This window comes from Phoca vitulina, unplaced genomic scaffold (genome assembly GCF_004348235.1).
Source record: "Phoca vitulina isolate PV1807 unplaced genomic scaffold, GSC_HSeal_1.0 scaffold8, whole genome shotgun sequence".
NCBI classification, from domain to species: domain Eukaryota; kingdom Metazoa; phylum Chordata; class Mammalia; order Carnivora; family Phocidae; genus Phoca; species Phoca vitulina.
Window position 1 is genome coordinate 73,099,899 of NW_022589711.1, and position 20,990 is coordinate 73,120,888.

Sequence of the window (20,990 nt, forward strand, 5' to 3'; positions counted from 1 at the left end):
GATCACTCTTGGGGTCTTTCTCCTTTTATAGAACCCCCCCTTAATATTTCTTGCAGGGCCGGCTTAGTGGTCACATATTCTTTCAACTTCTGCCGGTCGTGGAAGCTCTGCATCTTTCCATCCATTCTAAATGAAAGCCTTGCCGGGTAAAGTATTCTTGGCTGCATGTTCTTCTCATTTAGTACCCTGAGTATGTCTTGCCAGGCCTTTCTGGCTTGCCAGGTCTCTGTGGATAGGTCTGACGTAATTCTGATGTTCCTCCCTCTGTACGTAAGGAATCTCTTCCCCCTAACTGCCCTTAGGATGGTTTCCTTGGTTCTAAGATTTGCAAGTTTTACTATTACATGCCGGGGTGGTGGCCTGTTTTCCTTGATCTTAGGAGGGGTCCTCTCTGCCTCTAGGACTTGAATGTTTGTTTCATTCCCCAGATTAGGGAAGTTCTCAGCTACGATTTGCTCAAATACATCTTCTAGCCCTCTCTCTCCACTCCCTCCAGGATTCTTATTATTCTGACATTGGAACGCCTCATGGTGTCACTTATTTCTCTGATTCTATTTTCATGGATTCTGAGTTGTTTTTCCCTGGCCTCCTCTTTTCCCTTTTTATCTATTACACTGTCTTCCAGATCGCTTATTCTCTCTTCTGTCTCAGTTACCCTAGCTGTTAGATTATCTAGATTGGATTGGATCTCATTGATAGCATTTTTAAGTTCTGCCAATTCACCTTTTATTTCTGCCCTTAGAGACTCTGTGTTGCCATTAATTGATTTCTCCATTCTAGCCATTGTCTTCACAATTGCTAGCCTGAATTCCATCTCTGACATCTTGGTTATATCTGCATCCATTTGTAAATCTGCAGCATAAGTCATAATCTCTGAGTCTTTTCTATTTTGGGGGCTCTTCCTCCTAGTTATTCTGTTGATGGGTGTTTGAGGGAATGTATAGAGTCCAAATTATCGAGCAGAACCCAAGCAAGATGCACCTGTTTTCTTGGGACCTTAGGGTTGCTGGCCTCTTGTTTTCCCAGCCTGACTTCTGTGGGAGGGGCCTGCCGTGCTGTTACTCTGGCAACCCTGTTCGGGCAGAGTTGCCCTGCGCCCCTGTGGCGGGGGATGGGCTCAGTGAGAATCAGTTTTTGGGGCTTTTGTTCTCTGGCGGCTTTTCTGGCGGCTTTCCACGTCTCTTCCTCAAGTCAGAGCAGAAGAGACCATTTCCAACCCTCTGCCTCAGAGCAGAGATCGCAGTCTATTCTTCAGTGAGCTCTCCAGGCCACACTGTCTCCGTTTCTGTCCATGCTGTTATAAACTGCAGCGACCTGGGTTGTGCGCCCCTCCACAGTGCTCCCAGTCCTGCCTCCAGGTTGGAGCACGTCTCTGCCCTTTGTGCTTCTAAAACCCGCCAGCCGCCAGATTGCACGCACGCGACCCCGCCACTCCGGGTTTCTGTCCCGGGGGCTGCAGTTCGCAGGCGCGACCCTGCTGCTCCGGGTTTCCACCCTGGGGGCTGCCCTAAAGTCCTTTCCCTGCCACTACTGGTCTGCGAGTCTGTGCCCGTCCGCAGCACGCGAGGCTGTCGCTCACCGGCGGTATAGGATGCCCACGGCCAGGCACCCTCCCGCTGCCGTTTATCCTCCGATATCTGCCCGCGGAATCACAGCTCCCCGCTTCATACCTTGAATCCAACCGCCTGCGATATTCTGTTTGTAGAGATCCAGATCTTCTTACATCTCAGGCTGGTTTCATGGGTGCTCAGAGTGGTCCAGTAGATATCCAGCTCAATTCCGGGGACCAGTTGAAATAGGGTCCCCTACTCCTCTGCCCTCCTTCCCCCTCCTCGCATCCTTATTTTCTATAAGCTAAATACTCTCCATGTACTTAACCTTTCCTCTTACATCTTACTTAAAAAGTTGTTTGTTCTTCTCTTTGTATGCTCTTATCTAAACTCCCTTTATGGAAATATTTTTTTCCAAAAGCTGCAAGTAAATGTCTGTGGGAGCTGAAATGTGAGATGTATCTGTCTGGAGGCAGCCCTCATCAGTGCCATATCAGATGACACACGATGGGCTGGATTTGATTTGAGCTCCACAGATGGAGTTGTTCTTTCTTTCATTTCCTGAGACATTATTGGTTTCTTCTTTTGGTACCTTGGTATTTTCTCTGATATTACCAAATTTTAACAATTTTGGCAGTGTCCAGTTGACTGGGCTTTCTTTTACTGGGAAAGTTTTGGTTATTGTTTTTTGCATAACAAGGGGGAGAATGCAGCTGCTGATATAAACATCTGTTTCAGAAGGTAAGAATGGTGTCACTCACCCACGCCATCTTCTTAGACACACGGTCTGGGAAAAGGACATAGGTTCCTTCAGAAAAGCTGAGATATACGCCACATGGTAAATTAACCTCTCTGGAGGAGAGATTGGGAGAAATGGTCTGGAGGAAAGCCCACCAGTGGCTTTTCTTTGAGTGAAAGGGCGGAATCCTGTCTGGTTCTTCTGCACTGATGTTAGTTCCTTCCATTTGCTAGCCTATGAGAGAGACAACCAGCACCAAGATGAGGCAGAAGATGACCCAGAGAATGGACATGAGCCTCAGGATCAGGGGCCCCACGAAACCGATCCGGAATCTGAGGCAGATGTAAGTGTCCTCTCTTTTGGTCACGACACTTGGAAACCCCCAAAGCGGAAAGGAAACTTGAAGGTTTGCCTGACGCCAGGCCTCTGGCTCCAGCTCTGGGTCCAGATGTGTGTGTTATTTCGTCAGTGCCCGAGGAAGGTGGCTTGCGTAATTACATGAGCAGTGTTGTTAACTGTAAACCAGGGGCATGCGTGTGTGATGAGACCGGCTCAAAAGTTGTTCTGGGAAAACATAAAAGGAGTTTCCCTTTGCCAACTTTATTAAAATTAAAACTGAGAAAAGCAAAATTGAGAGGCATTGAAATATGTAGTCATTCTGAAAGATGAAAAAAAAAAAAAAGCAATTGTGGGAGTTAGAGAACCGGAGAAAGGAAATGGACCATTATGGAGCCCGTTGAACAGTCCACTAGCGCGTTATGTATGTCTTGTGACTCTGTCATCTCCCACCAGTCAGGCCCAGCAGTCAGGGGCCATTTTAATCAATATGTGGATGGATAAGGATGCGTGGCTTGAGAAGTAAAAGAAAAATCTGCTCAGGTACCATGGTGTAATAGAAAAATTAGAATATAAATTGGTAGAGACCTACTAACCAGGAATGTTCTTTGGGTTTACCGAAGAAGGACCCTGGACTCTCAGTTCAGCTGTGTGGCCCAGGACCTGAGGCAAGCAAGGGTCCAGTGAGCGTGTTCTTGTGCAGATGTGTAGAGGAGTTTCACTGCTCACTTTAGCTCTCCTGTCATCTTTTGCTAGTAAATCAACCACCATGTTTATGAAATCCAGTCTATGCTACCGTATGGGTCCTGTTTGTATGGAAAGGAGGATCCATATCCTTCCTTGGTAATCATTGAGAAAGGCTTCCTGATAGCTGCCTGAAGCCCCTTGGATGGAAATGGCTTTTCTACTTGCGCAGGGATGTGGCAAACACATTCGCCTGCGGCCTGTGGATCAGCACTTGTGAAAGTATGCTCAGGAAAGAGCAGGAGCTCCAGAGAGCAGGAGAGCCGGAGGGAGTTTGAGACTGTGAAAGGGCAAGAGAGTGTCTTGCAAGAGGAGCAAGAAAGCAGTGTGCGCCTGACAGGGATGGAGGGGCAGCAAAAGGATGCCTGTTCCAGTGCCCCCCGCCCCACCCCGGGAGGTGCTGTATACTTCGAGTACTGGACTGTGTAACCCTTTACTTTCCCATCCGCGGTTTACAGAGGACCCGCTGCTGGCCTTCCTCCCATCCCTTCTTTTAATTAGAAATTGTTAGCCTACTTGTCTCTCTTTGTCTCATCTATTTTATTTTTTTTTTAATTTTGTCCAGCTTCATTGAGTTATAATTGACCGTCTGTTTTATTTGAACATAACAACCGTGCCTATTAAACTTTACTTGTTACTTGGTTAGAGTTGGACCCAGTGTGTACGTTTTGTGGGCTTTTGCAAAAGCTTTTGGTACTTTTTTTTCTGAAGAGAATGTGTTAAATTTTTCCTGTGTTTCCACACAAATTATTGATAATGCACGAAAACAAATCTATAGAATGAGATTGTGGAGTAATTGGCGTTGTGTGAAGGTGATGATTTGTCACCCTGTATTCCCAAGAAGAGCGTCATCTGCACTTGCGTGAAGTGTATAACCAGGGGTGTGCACATGATAAGTCAGCTGAGACTGCGGTGAGCCCTTGATTATATTCAAGGCCCCGAAGTGAATTGAAGTAGAGTCCTGTTGTCTGGAGAACAGCAGTTAGAGACTCAGTCTCACTCTGAGGCCTCATCTCTGGGAAGCATTGCCGCTTCCGTTAAGTGTTCTGTTGGTGACCCTGGAGGCATCGGGAGGCTCCTGCAGGCATTACCGTATCTGCCCAGCTTGGGCTTTAAACTCTGAACCCTTATGAGGACATGTATTATTTTGAAAGGTGCTTCGGGAGTTTGAGTGGAAAATAGAGATAATTCTCCAGTTGATCACATGAAGGGCATTTGTTGAACCCCCTCACTGAGAGCTGCCGGAGCAGGGTTAGGGAGAGGTTTTTCAAGATATACTGCCAGAGACTGGCTTAGCCCCTTCTTGTCTCCTTCACAGCCCCTTTCTTAGGTTCTTTCCGCTGGGGCCTTCTCACTCTTCGACGGTTGTCCACCCACTTAACGTGAGAAATCACTGGCAGAGGAAGGTTTGTCTGTATAAAAATCAACATACTCATGAAAGAAGTTACAATTTGCCTGTCTAAATCTCTCATTTTAATGATTTCTCCTACTTGGTCTTTCGGCTTTTATTAGCTGTTTTTCTTGTTGTCTATTTAGTTGTGCTCACATTTCTTGTGACAGAATTTGGAGGACTGTTTTGGAATCGCTTACAGAAAACAAGTGCTGTTTGTACTGCATTCTGATTCATTCAGCCTCTGACAAATAAAGCAAGTTTTCTCTTTTGACAGTGGTATGTGTACTTGCGAGTCCTGGCAAGGATGGATCTGCACAATCTGGTGGAGGACGATTTCATTTTCTGCCAGTGTGTGTGTGGCCTTTCAAATGAAATTAAGTTTGATCCTGGATTTTGAAGTAGTGGTTGCTTTTTATTAAAATTTTGCAGAGGGCAGCTGTAGAGGATATAAACCCAGCAGATGACCCTAATAATCAAGGCGAAGATGAATTTGAGGAAGCTGAGCAAGTGAGAGAAGAAAATTTGCCAGATGAAAATGAAGAGCCAAAACAAAGTAATCAAAAGCAAGAGAATGCAGAGATGGAGGAGCATTTGGTGGTAAGCAGACGCTAGTGCAGAGGGTGGTTTTAACCTGGGCATCTTAAGAACTGCCTGGTTTATGCAAAAAGTTAGTCCTAACGCACGCTGACAGAAGGTTTGCCTCTTTGGTTGGGGTTTAGGCCATTATGTGAAACGATATGCCCCCACTCAGAGAGAGGGTAACACACCTCCTAGGCTTTGTGTTGGAAAGGATTATTCATCATTTCCTGGCCACTGATGCATTGCAAGTACATTTTTTATGGCTGCGAGCTTGGTCTTTGTCTCGGTGTACTGTAAAACACATCTCCAGTGTTCAGTAACCTGAGCTTCCCCTTTTGTTTCAACAGATGGCAGGAAACCCAGACCAGCAGGAGGATAATGTGGACGAGCAGTACCAGGAAGAGGGAGAGGAGGAGGTAGGGAGGCGGAACGCAGGAAACTCGTCAGGATGCTTGGTGCATCGCACTCCCCTTAAGTGGCGGCATCGGCTTTGACCCGCCTTCTGTAGATACCTTCAGAAAGACATAGGCGGGATGAGAGAGGGTGCTTGCAAGAGGAAATGGACCGTGGAAGTAGAGACATTTGGTTAGGAGGGGACAAAAACAGGGTCATAAAATCCTTCCTTCTGGTTCTCATTAGAAATTTTGAACTGAAAGAAGACATTTGGCCTTCTGGGAATGGGGGACTTAGGTCTATGTGATCTCTGCAAGAATATTTTCTCCTGTTTCTTTCCCTCATAAAAGATAGAAGAACAAAGCTTTGCCTATTGAGGGGAGTCTGGAATGACCCCTGTAACTTGCTCTGTAGACATTGCCACAATTCTGCCTCACAGCGGTGCCCGGCCCCACAGTGTCCGTCAGAATACACTTAACGCCTTCCAAAAAAGTTTTTGAGTCTCTACTTTTTGCCTGTCTTACCTCCTAAGAATTTAGTGTCATAATGAAATTTAACAATAAAGAAAAGGAAAAATATGTAAGAAGCTCAGTTGAATAAAATGCATTTGGGTGGAATTTCTTTTCATTTTTTTTAAAGATTTATTTTATTTTAGAGAGAGAGAGCATGGGGTGGGGAGGAGCAGAGGGAGAGGGAGAGAGAATCTCAAGCAGACTCCATGCTGAGCGCGTAGCCTGACACGGGGCTCGATCTCACAACCCTGAGATCAGGACCTGAGCCAAAATCAAGAGTCGGCTGCTTTAACCAACTGCACCACCTAGGCACTCCATGGGTGGAATCAATCTTTCTTTCTTTCTTTCTTTCTTTTTCTTTCTTTCTTTCTTTCTCTCTCTCTCTCTCTTTCTTTTAAAGATTTGATTTATTTATTTGTTAGAAAGAGAGAGAGAGAGTGAGCACAAGCAGGGGGAATGGCAGGCAGAGGGAGAAGCAGGCTCCCCACCAAGCAAGGAGCCTGATGCGGGGCTTGATCCCAGGACCCTGGGGATCATGACCTGAGCTGAAGTCAGATGCTTAACCGACTGAGCCACCCAGGCATCCCTCCATGGGTGGAATTTCTTAAATTTCATTTTAGTTTACTTTTTATTGTAAACTTCTGGCAGATTATTGTTAATTAGTTTCAAGGAGCACCTATCATGGTGACACATCTGTGTAAGTGATGGATGAATGTGAATGATTGGAGCTGGTTAGTCACAGTGCTCTACTGTGTGGACCACTGAAGCTCCATACCTGGGGATATGCTCTGAATGAGGCCCTATGTTTAGTCTCTCTCTGGCCCAGTAAAGCTCTGGTTCAGAGGGGTTTGTCAGCCAGGCTTCTTGCCGACATGGGGCTTTAGCCCTAAGGGGAACTGCATGAATGGATGGACAAATGTCAGCCCAGACAGATACCCCCACCACTGGGGAATACATGTGCTACTCTACTCGTGTGCATAGTTCCCTGCTTTTTCAGTTTTGTTGAATTTGTCATCCACGTCTCAGAGCTAATGCTAAAATTTGCACTTATACCAGAAAAACAGAAAGGGATGTTGCTCTTTACAGCCATTGGCAACGTATAGCTCTAGTCATGGGCACTCTGGCTTGATCTTTTTATTCTTTCTCTGTTCTCATCCTGCTGTTCATCCTGATCAAGATCCTGAGCTGTGGTATCACAAGAGAGCATTAGGAAAACTGGAAGCCTTGAATATTAAGACATTTTGCAAGAAAAAGGTATTCATCTGGACTTGTCTTGTAACAGGATGTCTGGACAAATATTATTCTGTTTCATTATGTCAGATGCCACATATCTGTGAGGGATTAAAAGAGAGGACGTTCACCTTGGCTTCTTTTTAAAAATGCAGAAGGGTAAACATAAAATTTTAATCAGTATTTACTGATTACTTTTTTACCTTCATATTATGTCAGTTAAAGTGGAGAGAGCACTCCTGTGATCCAAGCGGGGTCAAGGATAGGGAAAAAACAAAGAGACAGGAAGGGAAGAGAGTGGTGACAGGCCGCGGTGAGGACTGCTGCTCTTCGTGTCCCTCAGGTCGGCTGAGCCCACCGGAGCCCTTTTTTCTCCCTGCAGCGGGGCCTGCGTCTCTTTCTCTGGTTCCCTGCTCTGAATTCCTGTCTGGCGTCTCTGCCCCTCTTTCGGACCCCCTCTTGCGTAGGCTCGAGGTCGTGCACCCTGCCATGTAGGAGTGCTCTCAGCCTGCCTTTCTCCTTCCTCGGGTGACTCCCCTCTCTGCCCCTGAGTGGCCCTTACACAGACTGTGGTGCTTCCTCGGGCAGTTCCTGCGATGCTTAGCTGTTGGATCTTCCCACCTTTTCCCATTGTTCCCAGTTCTTCCCTGGAGGAGGGAGAAGAGTGGTTCCCGAATACCATTTAAGGACTAGTAATAGAGACGAAGTTCTCACCAGACTGCAGCAAAATGAGAAAGAAAGGAATGCAATATGTGAGAACCCATTTCATGTTTATAAGTGATGCACATGAGACATTTGTGGGACACTCCGAAAGCCATGCAGGGCCGTGTCATACGTGTCCTTCTTCTCTGCATTGAGCCTCAGAGTACACCGACTACAGGCCCATTGCTGTCGTTGCTTCCCCTCCCGTGAGTCCCACGTCACCTGACTTCCATCAGCATTTGCTCCTAGGGAGGAAATGCATCTTGCTAGGGTCCTCCCATCAGACTTGTGACTTGAGCTCAGACAGTGGGACCCGAGATAAGTGGGCTTTTTGGACATTTGCACTATCCCTGCCTTCTTTTATCTTAGTTCAATAGCGTTATCCTTCTACGACATAAAAACGATGGGTATGAACAAGTGTTCATGGCTCACTGCTTGGGACATTCATGTGGGCATCCCATCCCCGTGTTGCTTACTTTCCAGATTTTTTATCTACTTACGAGCAAACAAGACAAATTAATGGCATTGCCAGAAAGTGCTATGGGTGCTTAAAAGTGGTTTAAATGTTCAAAAAGATATATGTTACATAGATAGATAGATAGGTAAGCTTGAAAACTCTGAGTGCTCATTTCCTCCAAATACAATTGAAAATAGATGGATCTGCACACTCGTGGGAGAGCGCACACAGGGTCGCTCAGCTGCTGGTAGGGGGACCGCCAGCCTGTGAGTCACCACAGCACGGGGTTGGTGAGGCGCACAGCTCCTGCTAACTGAGACTCAGCCAGCTATGGTGTCCCTCACGAGAGCTGCTGGTGCCGAAGGCCTTTCCTTTGTCCCACTCCATCCACATCTGTAGATTCTAGCAATATGCACTACTTCAAGTTCAGTCTTCTGGTTCCTGTCTCATCCCATGACATCTTTGATGTGAAAGCCAAAGCCCATTTCGGACTCAGTAGATCCGTCTTATTTTGGCGATTAAACTTTGCTACATCACATAGGGACCATTTCTAAAATGCCTAAGACATTAGATTTCAGTGACTAAAAATGAGTAATGAGGAACAGTAGTATTGGGAAATCTTTGACAAAATGTTTGCGTCAGCTTTATCAGGGTACTAAAGAGGGTCGAATGTGGAAGACATAATTGGTGTGTCTCCATTATAAAAGAGTAACATTTGGCTTCTGTTATTAGTCTAAGCATATCTGAAAATTAGAAACTCCATATCATTTTGTTCCTTTTCAGTAATGCCTTTTAAGATGAGTTTGCATTACTTTTGTTCCAAACACGAAGAATATATTACCAGAATAATAATGTATATCTATAAATTTGAAAATTACAAAATTTTCATTTGTGGGTTTCCTAGATTAAAGAGTAATTTACATCAGGGTTTCTTACCTCAGATTCTATTGACAACTGATAAACAACCCAAATTTTCTACAATAGATCTCCAGGGAAGAGAAGAAAGAATTTAGGTAAGGGTGTTTATCTCTCTAGCCAGAGACACTCTTAACCCTGCACTCACTGTCACTCAAGCTAGTAGCTCTCAGTTTTTGCTGTGGCTAAGAATCACCTTGGAGAGAGTGTGTGAAAGGTACAAATTCCTGGATCGGACCTTACCCTTGGAGATTTTGATCTTATCTGTGCTGGGGCCTAGGAATCAGAGCTCCAGGAACACACTGTTTGGAGAAGCATTCCTAGAACAGGTGGCCACAGGTGGACTCGGGAAGTCTGAACCTCCTGAAACTTCTATGTTACATTATGTGTATCTGTGCCTATTTGCTTAAATTTGCATTTCTTCCCAAAGCCTTAAAAGGGTTCATGACTCCCCTCCCCCCCTACAAAATTAAAAATCACTGATTTTTATCAAACCCTTTTATTTTACAGATAAGAAATTTGAGCCTTAGAGAGGTTAGCTAAGTTTCTGAAAGTCATACAGCTTGTTATTTTTGCAACCATGATTAGAGCTCACCTAGATCTTTAACTTCCTTTTATAAGAAATGTGGGGGCTGGAGGAATGAGTTAAGTGATACTTCAGAGAAGCCAGTGAATCCAGAGTGTGGGTCATTCTATAGGAAAACAAGTCAATAGCATTAAGGAAAAAAGGGAGCAGAACTGCTGTTAGGTATAGCCTTTGTTTGGATGATGATTAGGCCAAACCAAATGTAAACAGACAGTTTTGGGGTTTTTTTGTTTTGTTTTTGTTTTTTGTTTTTTATTTTTATTTATTTGACAGAGAGAGAGAGCATGAGCGGGGTGGGGGCAGGGAGGAGTAAGAGGAGAGGGAAAAGCAAGCTCCCCACCGAACAGGGAGCCTGATGCGGGGCTCCATCCCAGGACTCTGGGATCATGACCTGAGCCAAAGGCAGATGCTTAACCAACTAAGTCACCCAGGTGCCCGACATGTTGAAGATAATCAGGAAAATATTAAGTCGGAACTAGACATTAGATGATACCATGGGATTATTTATCAGGCGTGATAATGGCATTGTGGTTCTGTAAGAAAAATCCATTGTTTTTAGGGATACATACTGAGATGGGTAAGGATGAAATTACATGATATCTAGAATTTTTAAGAATAGGTCATCAAAAAAAACAAAACAAAACAAAACACTGATAGGTGATGCAAGGGTGGCAACATTGAGCTAACTTTTGAACCTTGGTAATGGCTGTAAGGAGTTCCCTGAATTGTTTGCTTTATTTGTATGTGCTGGCAAATTTTCATAATAGATTTTTATACAGCTAGCATTTAGGAGCCATGGTTTAAATCCAGGTCTGTCTAAATCTACAGCCTGTGTTAGGGTTTGGCAGATTATAGGCCTCGGTCCATTTTGTAAGTCAGGTCTCATTGGAACATGGCTTTTTGTTTACGTATTGTCCAAGGCTGCTTCTGCACCCCAACGGTAGGGTTGAGTAGCTGCTCCAGAGACTTTATGGCTGAGCAAGCCTGAATATTTACTAAGTCTGGCCTTTTATAAAAAAAAAAAATCTGTGGACCCTGGTTTATACATTCTTTCCCACCATATTGCAGTTTCAAGGCAGTTCCTTCCCAACCCCAACTAAACTAGGTTTGGTGTTCACTAGTATATTTTCATTATTAAGGCTACAGAAGACGTGCCTTTGTTCACTGAAATTGATGGGGATACTTTGGCAATTTAACGATGTTTCAGTTAGTGAGGCTTTAATATATGTAGTCTGAAATTAGTAATGCAGTGTTTTCATCTCAAGTGTTGTTATGAGAGTCTTTGACAAAGGGCAGAAGAGATGTCACGGACCACTGATAAGAGCCTGTAGGTGAGACTAGGGTGTCTCTCTTTAGCTCACACCACTGGGACATGTGAATACAAAAAAAGCCTTATGCCACTGTCCCCAGAATGTATTTATTTGGTTCTATTGTAGTTTAGGGGCTGTGAGTCAGGCTGACGTTGGGCTGATTAGAAGAGGTTCAATAAAGCTGGGCTTTGTCTAGGCCTCTTTGAAGGGTCATCTTTGTCAGCTCTTAACAAGCCAGGTTCCTACCAAAGCTCATGTGGTGGGTTGTGGTTCATTCCTCTCACACCTGGGCTGGACACTTTGAGGCAGCCTTAATTTGTTCCTCTTTAAGTGTAACGCCTGTGTGCTTTCCTTCCCTTGCCCATTTCTGGGATTTTTAACACCCCCTTCCCCACCTCCACCCCCAAACTCGTAATTCTGTGTGTTATTCAGGAAGACCTACTCTTATACCACTGTCCTAGGACAGGTCAGGTTTTCTTTTAGTCCCAGGACACTACTTGATGCTTAATGGATGGGCAGCAATTTTTTTGAAATTCAAGTGACTTCAATCTTTTGGCATGCATACGGTTTTCAAAATAGTTAAGTTAGAAAATATATTTTACCTTGTATTTTTGTGGAATGTAATCATTAAATAGATATTATTTTGCAAAAATATTTGGGTACTTTCTTTGATTTACATTTTGAAAAAAATAATTGGGATCAGTGACAGACACGTAATAGTAATAGCACACATAAAAGAAAACTACTTGAAACAGAAATGTCATGTTAGAACATTGAAGAGATGTAGGGATTTGGGGCAGTTTAGTAACTATTTCATGAAGAAATTGAAATGATTGTGTTCTATGTTCTAGATATTTTAGCCAGAGAACTTTATTCTTAATTACAGGATTATATATATACATTTTCTCTGTTTTCTACTACATCATGTATAGGTAATGGTGTCTGTTTTCTGTGCCTTTACAGAGCAGGTATTTTTTGCATTGATTCACTTATTCATTCATTGACTGATGCATTCACCAATATTTATTAAGCAATTGCCATGTGCCAGGTACACATCTAGGTACTAAAGACAGTTGAGTAAGACAGATGGCTCCTGTCATCCTGGAACTTACATTCTGTCAGAGCCTTCAGACTTCTGCAGTTCTCGCATCTTCTAGGCTGGCCTGTTAAACTGCTCCCATTTTAATTTTATAAGCTGAATTTCCTCAGGTGTTATACTTGCAGGGTTAACACTTATTTAAAGAAATGAGAAATTCAAACACAAAAGTCCTAGCTCTGAATCAATGGCATTGATTTTTTGTAGGAGGTGTATTATACATCTCTTTGTAGCTAATAGACAAGTTAAATCTTTGACTCAAAAAGACTTTTGTTTTTTTTCAAATTTATTTTTAGTTTAATTTTGTTTCTGCTATTTTTAATGAGCTGTTTGGAGATCAAAATATGTTGTTGCAAGTGTTTAAATGATAAAAAGGGTCACCTAGTATCTCTGGTTTCTTTCAGGTTCAGGAAGATTTGACTGAAGAGAAAAAAAGGGAATTGGAGCATAATGCTGAAGAGACCTATGGTGAAAATGAGGAGAACGTATGTATGGGCCAGAGATGGCTCCTGCTCGTGTGCGCATGCGTGGGGGACACGTCTGGTCGGTGGGGTAGAGATGCCGGCGGGTGCGTCTCAGGTGCCGAGCAGTGTAACAGGCCAACCTAGAGTCAGGAAAACCTGTGACAACGTGAGGATTAGGAAAGACTAGCGCCATTGCCTGTCGGAACTTATTCCTCCAGCCGTTTCCTTTCTCTAAAAATGAATAACTTCACTTTTTTTTTAAAGGGGGGAATTACTTATATCACTAGCTCTATACCCTACCTCTTCGTTTTCCCTTTTTCTTTTATCTTTAAGGCCGATGAAAAAAACAATGATGGCGAAGAACAAGAAGTTCGAGATGACAACCGCCCCAAAGGCCGAGAGGAACCCTATGAGGAGGAGGAAGAAGAGGAGGAGGACGGGGCCGCAGCTGCGGAGAAATCACGGCGCAGAGCGGAAATGTAGCGGCGCCCGACCGCACGGACAGTGCGCAGCCCACCGAGTCTTCTCAAGCTGCTCAGAAATGAATCTGCCTACTGAACTCTAGGATATTTAATTACAAAAATTAAGAATTTAGACTTTTTTTTAACTTTTGTATTAGAAATGCTCATACATTTATATGAATATATTTTGATAACCTAGGTTAGAGCTTCTTTTATATTCAAGCTACACACGAACAAGAAGACAAACAATAAAGCAACCCTTAGCCTTTGAATCTCATTTTTCATAGATTATGTGATGTTGGAAAGGGCACCGATTTTGTATATTTCAGCTTGTTACTTCTCTATCTTCTAGTTTCCAGGTGTTCTGTTGTTTGCCTTTAATAAGATACAGGATTTCAAATAGGGAATACTGCAAAATGCTGTACAGCCTTTAAGGAGAATGGCCGGTTTATTAACTGCCGCCTTTCCGAGGTTCTCGTGTATAGTTCGGATGGAATTTTCACCCCTCTGTCTCTCGAATAAGATCCACGTACAGACTGACATAAATTGGAAAGGCATTTTGGTTATAAAGACATTGTTTTTCAGACTTCTCGTATCAGTTAGAAAAATGTTTGGCTTTACTTCAAATCACAGCTGTTCTCGAATTAGATTTTAAAATGAGATGGTACTAAAACTCATGACACAGTATTCTGGACTTTGATATTCCAGTATTCAAACAAGGTAGGACACATCAGTGTATTAACCTTCCTGAAGGACTGACACCTTGTTTAGTAACTAATTTAGTGTGTGTGGGTGCTATTTTCTACGTGAGCACCCATTCAGTTCTTTTTTTCCTGAAATCATCTAGTGATATCTAGTTCTCTACAGTAATATAGATTTCCCCCATAAGCTCTGTTCCTCAATATGTAATCACTTTGATGACAAGTATGAATATGAAGGCATTCCAAATTATACAGTCGAATAGGGTTATTTTTTGAAAACTATACAGTGAAATACCCATGGTGATATGATAGACCATCATGACTTTTCTGTTTGCTGGGATCGGAGCCTGTGTTATGCCCATGTATGGCATTTTAATGACTACAAAAGTCCCCTAAAATAAAAAAATTAAAAATCAAAAATTTCTTTTGGGATCAAGACATATTTGTCTCTCTACATAAAGATTTTTAAATATATAGAATTAGGTTATATAATTCATATGTGTGTGGTTTTGTAATAATACTCTCAAATTAATAAGGACATTTAATTTCTACCATTGTTGTATGAATGTAATGTTAGTTTTTAATAACCACACTCATGTATGATTTTGATTATCCCAGTGGAGTGATTATGTATGTATGCATAGGAATGTTTTGTTCAAATGTATTTGGGATTTTCAATAATCATAAATCAAATTTTACCTTTATGTATAAAAACCCTTTATGTAATGTAAAATGTATAATATTGTACATAATATTCAGAATACAATTATTTTGGTAAATTAGTTTGTATTTTTAATGTCCCAGTTGCAGTATTTAATTATTTGAACCATATTGAAACTTCGTAATAGTCAATAAAGCTATAAAAAGTGGTAAATCTCTTGAAGTCTGTGATTTCTTATTAGTTTCTGATCCTATTGTTCAGTCCTCTTTTATAAAAGCAAAAATTTTAGGAGGTACCAGTATAGATTAATGAATTATAAAATGCCTTTCCAACCTGTTCCTACTTTCCTTATCTCTCTGTCTCTCTCTTAACTGGATTGGTACTTGATTTTCTTTCCCCCTCTCCTAAAGAAAGAGCTAAGAATTGTCATTTTATTTGAGCTAGTTCTTGGGGAAGAAAATAGAAATAGATAGAGAAATGTAAGAGACTGTCATGTGAGCACACACGAAACAAGGAAACACATTTTAAATTCCCCCTAGGAAAGCAACCAGCCCAAACCATTCTACTCTGTATGGCACCAAGTGTTTAGAAGAGAACTAATCAGTCAGAGTTGAGCTATATTAATGAGATGTGCAGAAATAAAATGTCACTTGTATTTATCTTGACAATTAATCTGTGACTTTTGGTGCAGTCAATAAATCAAAGGATTTAGGCCCAGTGACATAATCAGAAGGGGGGAAAAGGCACATTTATTAGGGACAAGGACAGTGGAACACAAAAAAACACATTAGTACAATGTAATGACTATGTATTTGTAAGTGTGATTTTAAAAGATCCTGGAGGAAGGGTATATTCTGAACCACAGGTAAGTCACAGCAACTCACTTTCATAAAGGAAAATTACTGACATTTATTGAATGCCTTCATAATGCAGGCAGTGTGTGAATAGGACCCACTTTATCCCCACAGCAATCCTTTAAGGTTGATGGAATCCCCCTTCTCACAGCTGAAGAATTTTGCCCTCCTGGAGCATTTGACATTATGTAACTGCTTTGAGTTCTGTTTTGTCTTCAGTCCTCTCATGACATTGTGGTACATCTAAACTGTGGCATGTTGCACAGCTGTTAAAAAAGTCAATTTCTAGTCTCGAATCTTCTTTTGCCTTCTATTGTACTATCTCTTCCTAGTTTTCCTCTTACCATCCTGGCTACCTTATCTCAATCTTTTTTTTTTTTTTTTTTTTTCAGGATTCTCTTCTTATGCCTGCCCTTAAATATTAGTGTTCTTCAGCTTTTGTCCTAAAGGTCTTTCCTCTACAGCCCTCTCCCCATCGATGCCTTAGACACATGTCTCCCGATTTATTTCTTCAGCCTAGCTTTCTATGACTCATTCCGCCTCAAATTTATAATTTGCAAAGCTGAATTTGCCTTTTTTCCCCACCAAAAACCTCCTTCTAGGTTCAGTATCTCAGTTCGCTAAGCTTCCCAAAACAGAAACAAAGTTTGTCCTTAATTCTGTCTTCACTCCCTACAGATGCTACCAAAATATCTTTAAATTTGCCCATTTTTTTTTTTTTTTTTTCCCATCCCTACTATTCTGGTTCAGGCCACTGTTACCTTTTACCTGAACTATTACAATAGTCCCTTAACTCTCTCATTTGCTCTTTCCTACCAATCCCTAAAATCTGTGCCAGTGTGACCTTTCTAAAGGTAACTAACACTCCCCCATTATAAAATTATTTAATAAATTGCTCTTCCACGTAGGGAAAATTCCCAACTCTTTAATAGAACCTACATAATCATGATGTGGCCCCATCTTATCACTTCAACCTTCTGATTTACATTCTAATACTGAATCATGATAAATCTGGCTCCTTTTTATGAAGCACATTCCTCTCTTAATGTCTTAGTAACCAGCCTTTACCAATGCCAAAGCTATTGTGTTGTTAATTTAGGATAGCTGGTGTCCATTTTCTCGGTTGTGTGGAGTCTATGGAAGTAGAGAACAAAACTAACCCACAAAGAGAAACCAAAAGCACAGGCAGAGGTGAGGGTTGTGCCATTTTTTCAGTCCCTATATCTTGCCATCCTTGATGCCAGCCAAGTCTACCCATAGCTTGATTAATGAGCAAATAAATCCTACTTTTTCATTTGAGCTAGTTGGGAATGGATTTGTCACTTGCCATCTGAATATTCCTGACTAATACTTAATATTCAGTTCTTTTAAATCATGCTTTCTTGTATCATGGTAAATTTACTACCTACTCTCCCCAGAAACACTGTTCAATTCCTATTCACTCTCTTTGCCTGACTCATTGCTTTAGGTGTCCCCTTAGATACCATTTCCTCTGGGAAGGGGATACCTTCCACTCACGCCCCGCCCCTCAGTCTAGGTGGCATACCTTTTCTGTGTCCCTCTATAACATCCTGTATTTCATATCCCAGTACTTACCACAGTGTATGGAAACAGCCTATAACGTAATCTATACTCTTCTTGACATACATGTTCGGTGAGGGTGGAGACCTTATTTCTCTTGTTTATTGTTGCAATCAAACACCGATACCTTCAAATATTCAATATTTACTAGATGAATGAATATCTTACAGTCCTCATCTAAGAATATTGATTATTTCGAGATGATACAATGAATAAGTGGCAGAGCTAGGATTCCTTCCCAGGTGAATCTGATTCCAATGTTAATTCCAAATATAGCCGGGGTTGAATGGATCACTATCCAGTGTCACATTCTGAGTTTCATATATTAAGAAGGTGTGCTTTAAATTCTGTAAAAACAAATCTAGTGGGAGTCAAAAATTTAAAAAAATGAGCAAAATCTCAGCCATAGGGTCTTAAGGAGGAACCAAGAAATTGGAATTATTTGATCAGAGAAAGATACATGGTCAAAGGAAAATGTAACATTGTATGTCTATCTTCTCAGAAGCATCCACTGTAGTGTGAGGAATAAAGAATTTTTTGAGAAACAGGTTGGTGGAGTTACGAAATCTAGAGAGGTTTTCAAATCAGAATACATTAATCAATTAAGACTTAAAAGAGCCCCGCCCAAGCCAAGGATTAGATGCAATATTCTCTTAGAATGTCCTTGGGTCTTGTGACTGCCTGCTGCGGAGGGCCAGTTGGTATGATGGAGTAGTCCATGTGTTCATCCGCTGGTTGTCCTTTTGTCTGCATACCATTCCCCTTCTGCTCTTCATTTGTAGAAAGGCCTAATCCTGTAACCACAGAATTGGTCCCCAAACCAACCATTGTTCCTTCTTTTTTTATTTTTTTTAAGATTTTATGTATTCATTTGAGAGAGAGAGAGGAGACAGAGCACAGGTTTGTGTGGGCCAGGAATCCAGGAATGACTTGTCTGGGTGGTTCTGGTTCTGGGTTTCCAATGAGGTTACATTCAACTTGTAGTCTGATGGCTAGACAGAGCACAAGCAGGGGAAGAGGTAGAGGCAGAGGGAGAACAGACTCCCTGCTGAGCTGGGAGCTCTATGTGGGGCTTGATCCCAGGACCCTGGGATCATGACCTGAATCGAAGGCAGGCACTTAACCCTCTGAGCCACCCAGGCGCCCCCTTCTAGGATTTCTATATGAGGCTTGATAAGAGAAATTCTCTCTGGCTGCTGACGGTGGAAGGAAATGTACATTTGGAGCTTCCAGGAGTCATCATCCTCATGACCTGGAGAACACCCAGTTGCAGAAGGAAGGAATGAAGCTAATACAGAATGAGGGGCAGGATTGGGATATCAGGGAGGAAGAAGAAAAGTGGGAAAGGGAGAGAGACAGAGACAGAATGATAAGGAGAATGGTATTCAAATTCCCAGGTTCTGACTTCCTTTGGTTTCCCTCCCTTTTTTTTCTTCAGCAAGTTTGAGGTTCATTTCAATCACATACAACCTAAAGAATACTGATTACTTCAGCATTATATATAAATTACAGTATTCTGTATCAGCTTTATTTCTTCCTGCTACAACTGAGTGTTCCCAGGTCACAAGAAGTAAGAGTCCTGGAAGCTCCAGATGTATATTAAATAGAGAGATGATAGATGATAGATAGATAGATAGATAGATGATAGATTAGATAGATTGATAGATTAGATAGATTAGATAGATTGCTAGATTAGATAGATTGATAGATAAGATTGATAGATTAGATAGATTAGATAGATAGATTGATAGATTGATAGATTAGATAGACAGATAGATAGATGGATAGATTAAATAGATAGATAGATAGATAGAAGATTAGGCTGAGAGAAAATCCTTGGCATTAACTTTTAGTCATATTGCCCTAAAGGTAACAAGTGTTAATAAATAATGACATACTTTTTGCCAGTCTCTTGATCTTCTTGTTTTCTCTTGAATCTGTCTTTAAGTCCCAGAGAATCTGTGTTGAAAGCTGGGGATTATTTTAATGACGTTAAGAATACTCATATATCCTCCTTCTTTAGTCTACACCAAAGATTGGTAAACTTTTTCTGTAAAGGACCAGACAGTAAATCTTTTAGTTGTTGTGGACCAGAGACCCTCTTCTGAAACTACTCACCCCTGCCATTGTACTGTAAAAGTAGCCAGAGACAGTACATAAAGGAATGAGTATAGCCGTATTCCAATAAAACTTTGTTTACATAAACAGAAAGCATGACAGATTTGGCCTGCAGACTGTAGACATCTGTTATATATGATCTGAATGCTTGCTGTAAAAACAATTATTTCAATAGAAAATGGAGCATTTTGGATTTTCAGGTATCGTAAGGCTTTCTATTTCTTTCCTATAATCCCTTCTATTTTGAGTTGGCAAGCATTCAATATTATCTCAGCTGCTGCATTTGTACACTATTTTAAGTAATTGGAATGAAATACTTTTGTCCTTCACCATCTTGGCTGACCTTGTTCTTACCATTCCCTATATGTTACTAATGGAGCTTGAAATTAAATGTCATTTCTGTTTGTCTGTTAACACATACACAGAATTCCGTATAAGGTACATGCCTTTAAAAGAACTGATCCATTGGAAAACATGGGTTTGAGCAAGATGAGATGACTTCTTTTGATCTGTGTGTTCTTTCTCCTTTTAAGACTTAAGGAATGAGAACCAATTACCACAACTGCCCATTAATACATTAATGATAATCAAATCTGTGATCTCAACTCCAAATGTTTTTTGGGGGGAGGGGGGTTTCTGTAGGTGTTCTGATTCTTGTTAAGTTTATGTATCCTAATAGAATTAGACTTCTTTTTTTCCATAAAGGCAATTTGAACACCTTTACAATCCCTTAGCTCTGCCAATTACCTCTTGTGGTGGTTTTAAGGTTTATCCACAAAATCTGTAATAGTCATCCCTTTAAGAGCTGGAATCTAGTTCCCGTACCCTTGAGCATGGACTAGACTTAGTCACTGACTTCTAACAAATAAAATTGAAGGAAAGTGATGGTGTGTGACTCAGAGATTAGGTCACAAAGACAATGGAGCGTCCTCCATGTTCTCTCTTAGAAGCCAGCTACTGTGTCATGAGGATATTTGAACAGCCTTATGTTGAGACCTACGTTTGTGTGGCAAGAAACTGAGGCCTCTAGCCAGCCAACAACCAGTGAGAAACTGAGGCCTCCTGTCCACAGCCACCTGAGTGAGTTTGGAGCAGACCCTCCAGCCCCAGTCTAGCTATCAGACTACAAGTTGAATGTAACCTCATTGGAAACCTGAAACCAGAACCACCCAGACAAGTCATTCCTGGATTCCTGGCCCACACAAACTTGAGATAATAAATGTTTATTCTTTTAGGGTTTGGAGTAATTGGTTACACAGCAGTAGATAACTAATACATCTTCTAAGGAGTGTTTATAACTCCAAGTGGAGAGACCAGTGGTGGATATGATGTGCAGCTGCTTGGTGGAACTGGGCATCTAGCCAGTTGCTTTGCTGGAAGTCAAGTCTAGATGCAATGGTGACAGAAGATGAAGTTCAACTTACTGAGTTAAATAAATTTAACCGTATTTATTTGTTTGAATTACTAGATTATTTTTAACACAGTGTTACTCAACATGGATTCACAACCGAAGAATTTCTAAACTAGTGATACCTGGGCTCCACGTCCAGGGACTCTGAATTACTGGCCCTGGGGTGTTGTCTAGGCATCAGGATTTTAAATTTCCTC

The 20,990-nt window shown here is 41.7% G+C and overlaps 1 protein-coding gene across 4 annotated transcripts in view; it reads left to right on the top strand.

Annotated features, from left to right (window-relative positions):
- Positions 1-15,035, top strand: part of GOLIM4 (golgi integral membrane protein 4) — an 84,834-nt gene extending 69,799 nt beyond the window's left edge. For all 4 annotated transcript variants that reach the window (XM_032407262.1, XM_032407263.1, XM_032407264.1 and 1 more), the window contains 5 exons: positions 2,523-2,632; positions 5,192-5,359; positions 5,689-5,757; positions 12,947-13,027; positions 13,340-15,035. In XM_032407262.1, coding sequence (XP_032263153.1) covers positions 2,523-2,632; positions 5,192-5,359; positions 5,689-5,757; positions 12,947-13,027; positions 13,340-13,489 — 578 coding nt within the window. In that variant the 3' untranslated portion in view covers positions 13,490-15,035. The remainder of the gene's footprint in view (positions 1-2,522; positions 2,633-5,191; positions 5,360-5,688; positions 5,758-12,946; positions 13,028-13,339) is intronic.
- The last annotated feature ends 5,955 nt before the right edge of the window (positions 15,036-20,990 follow it).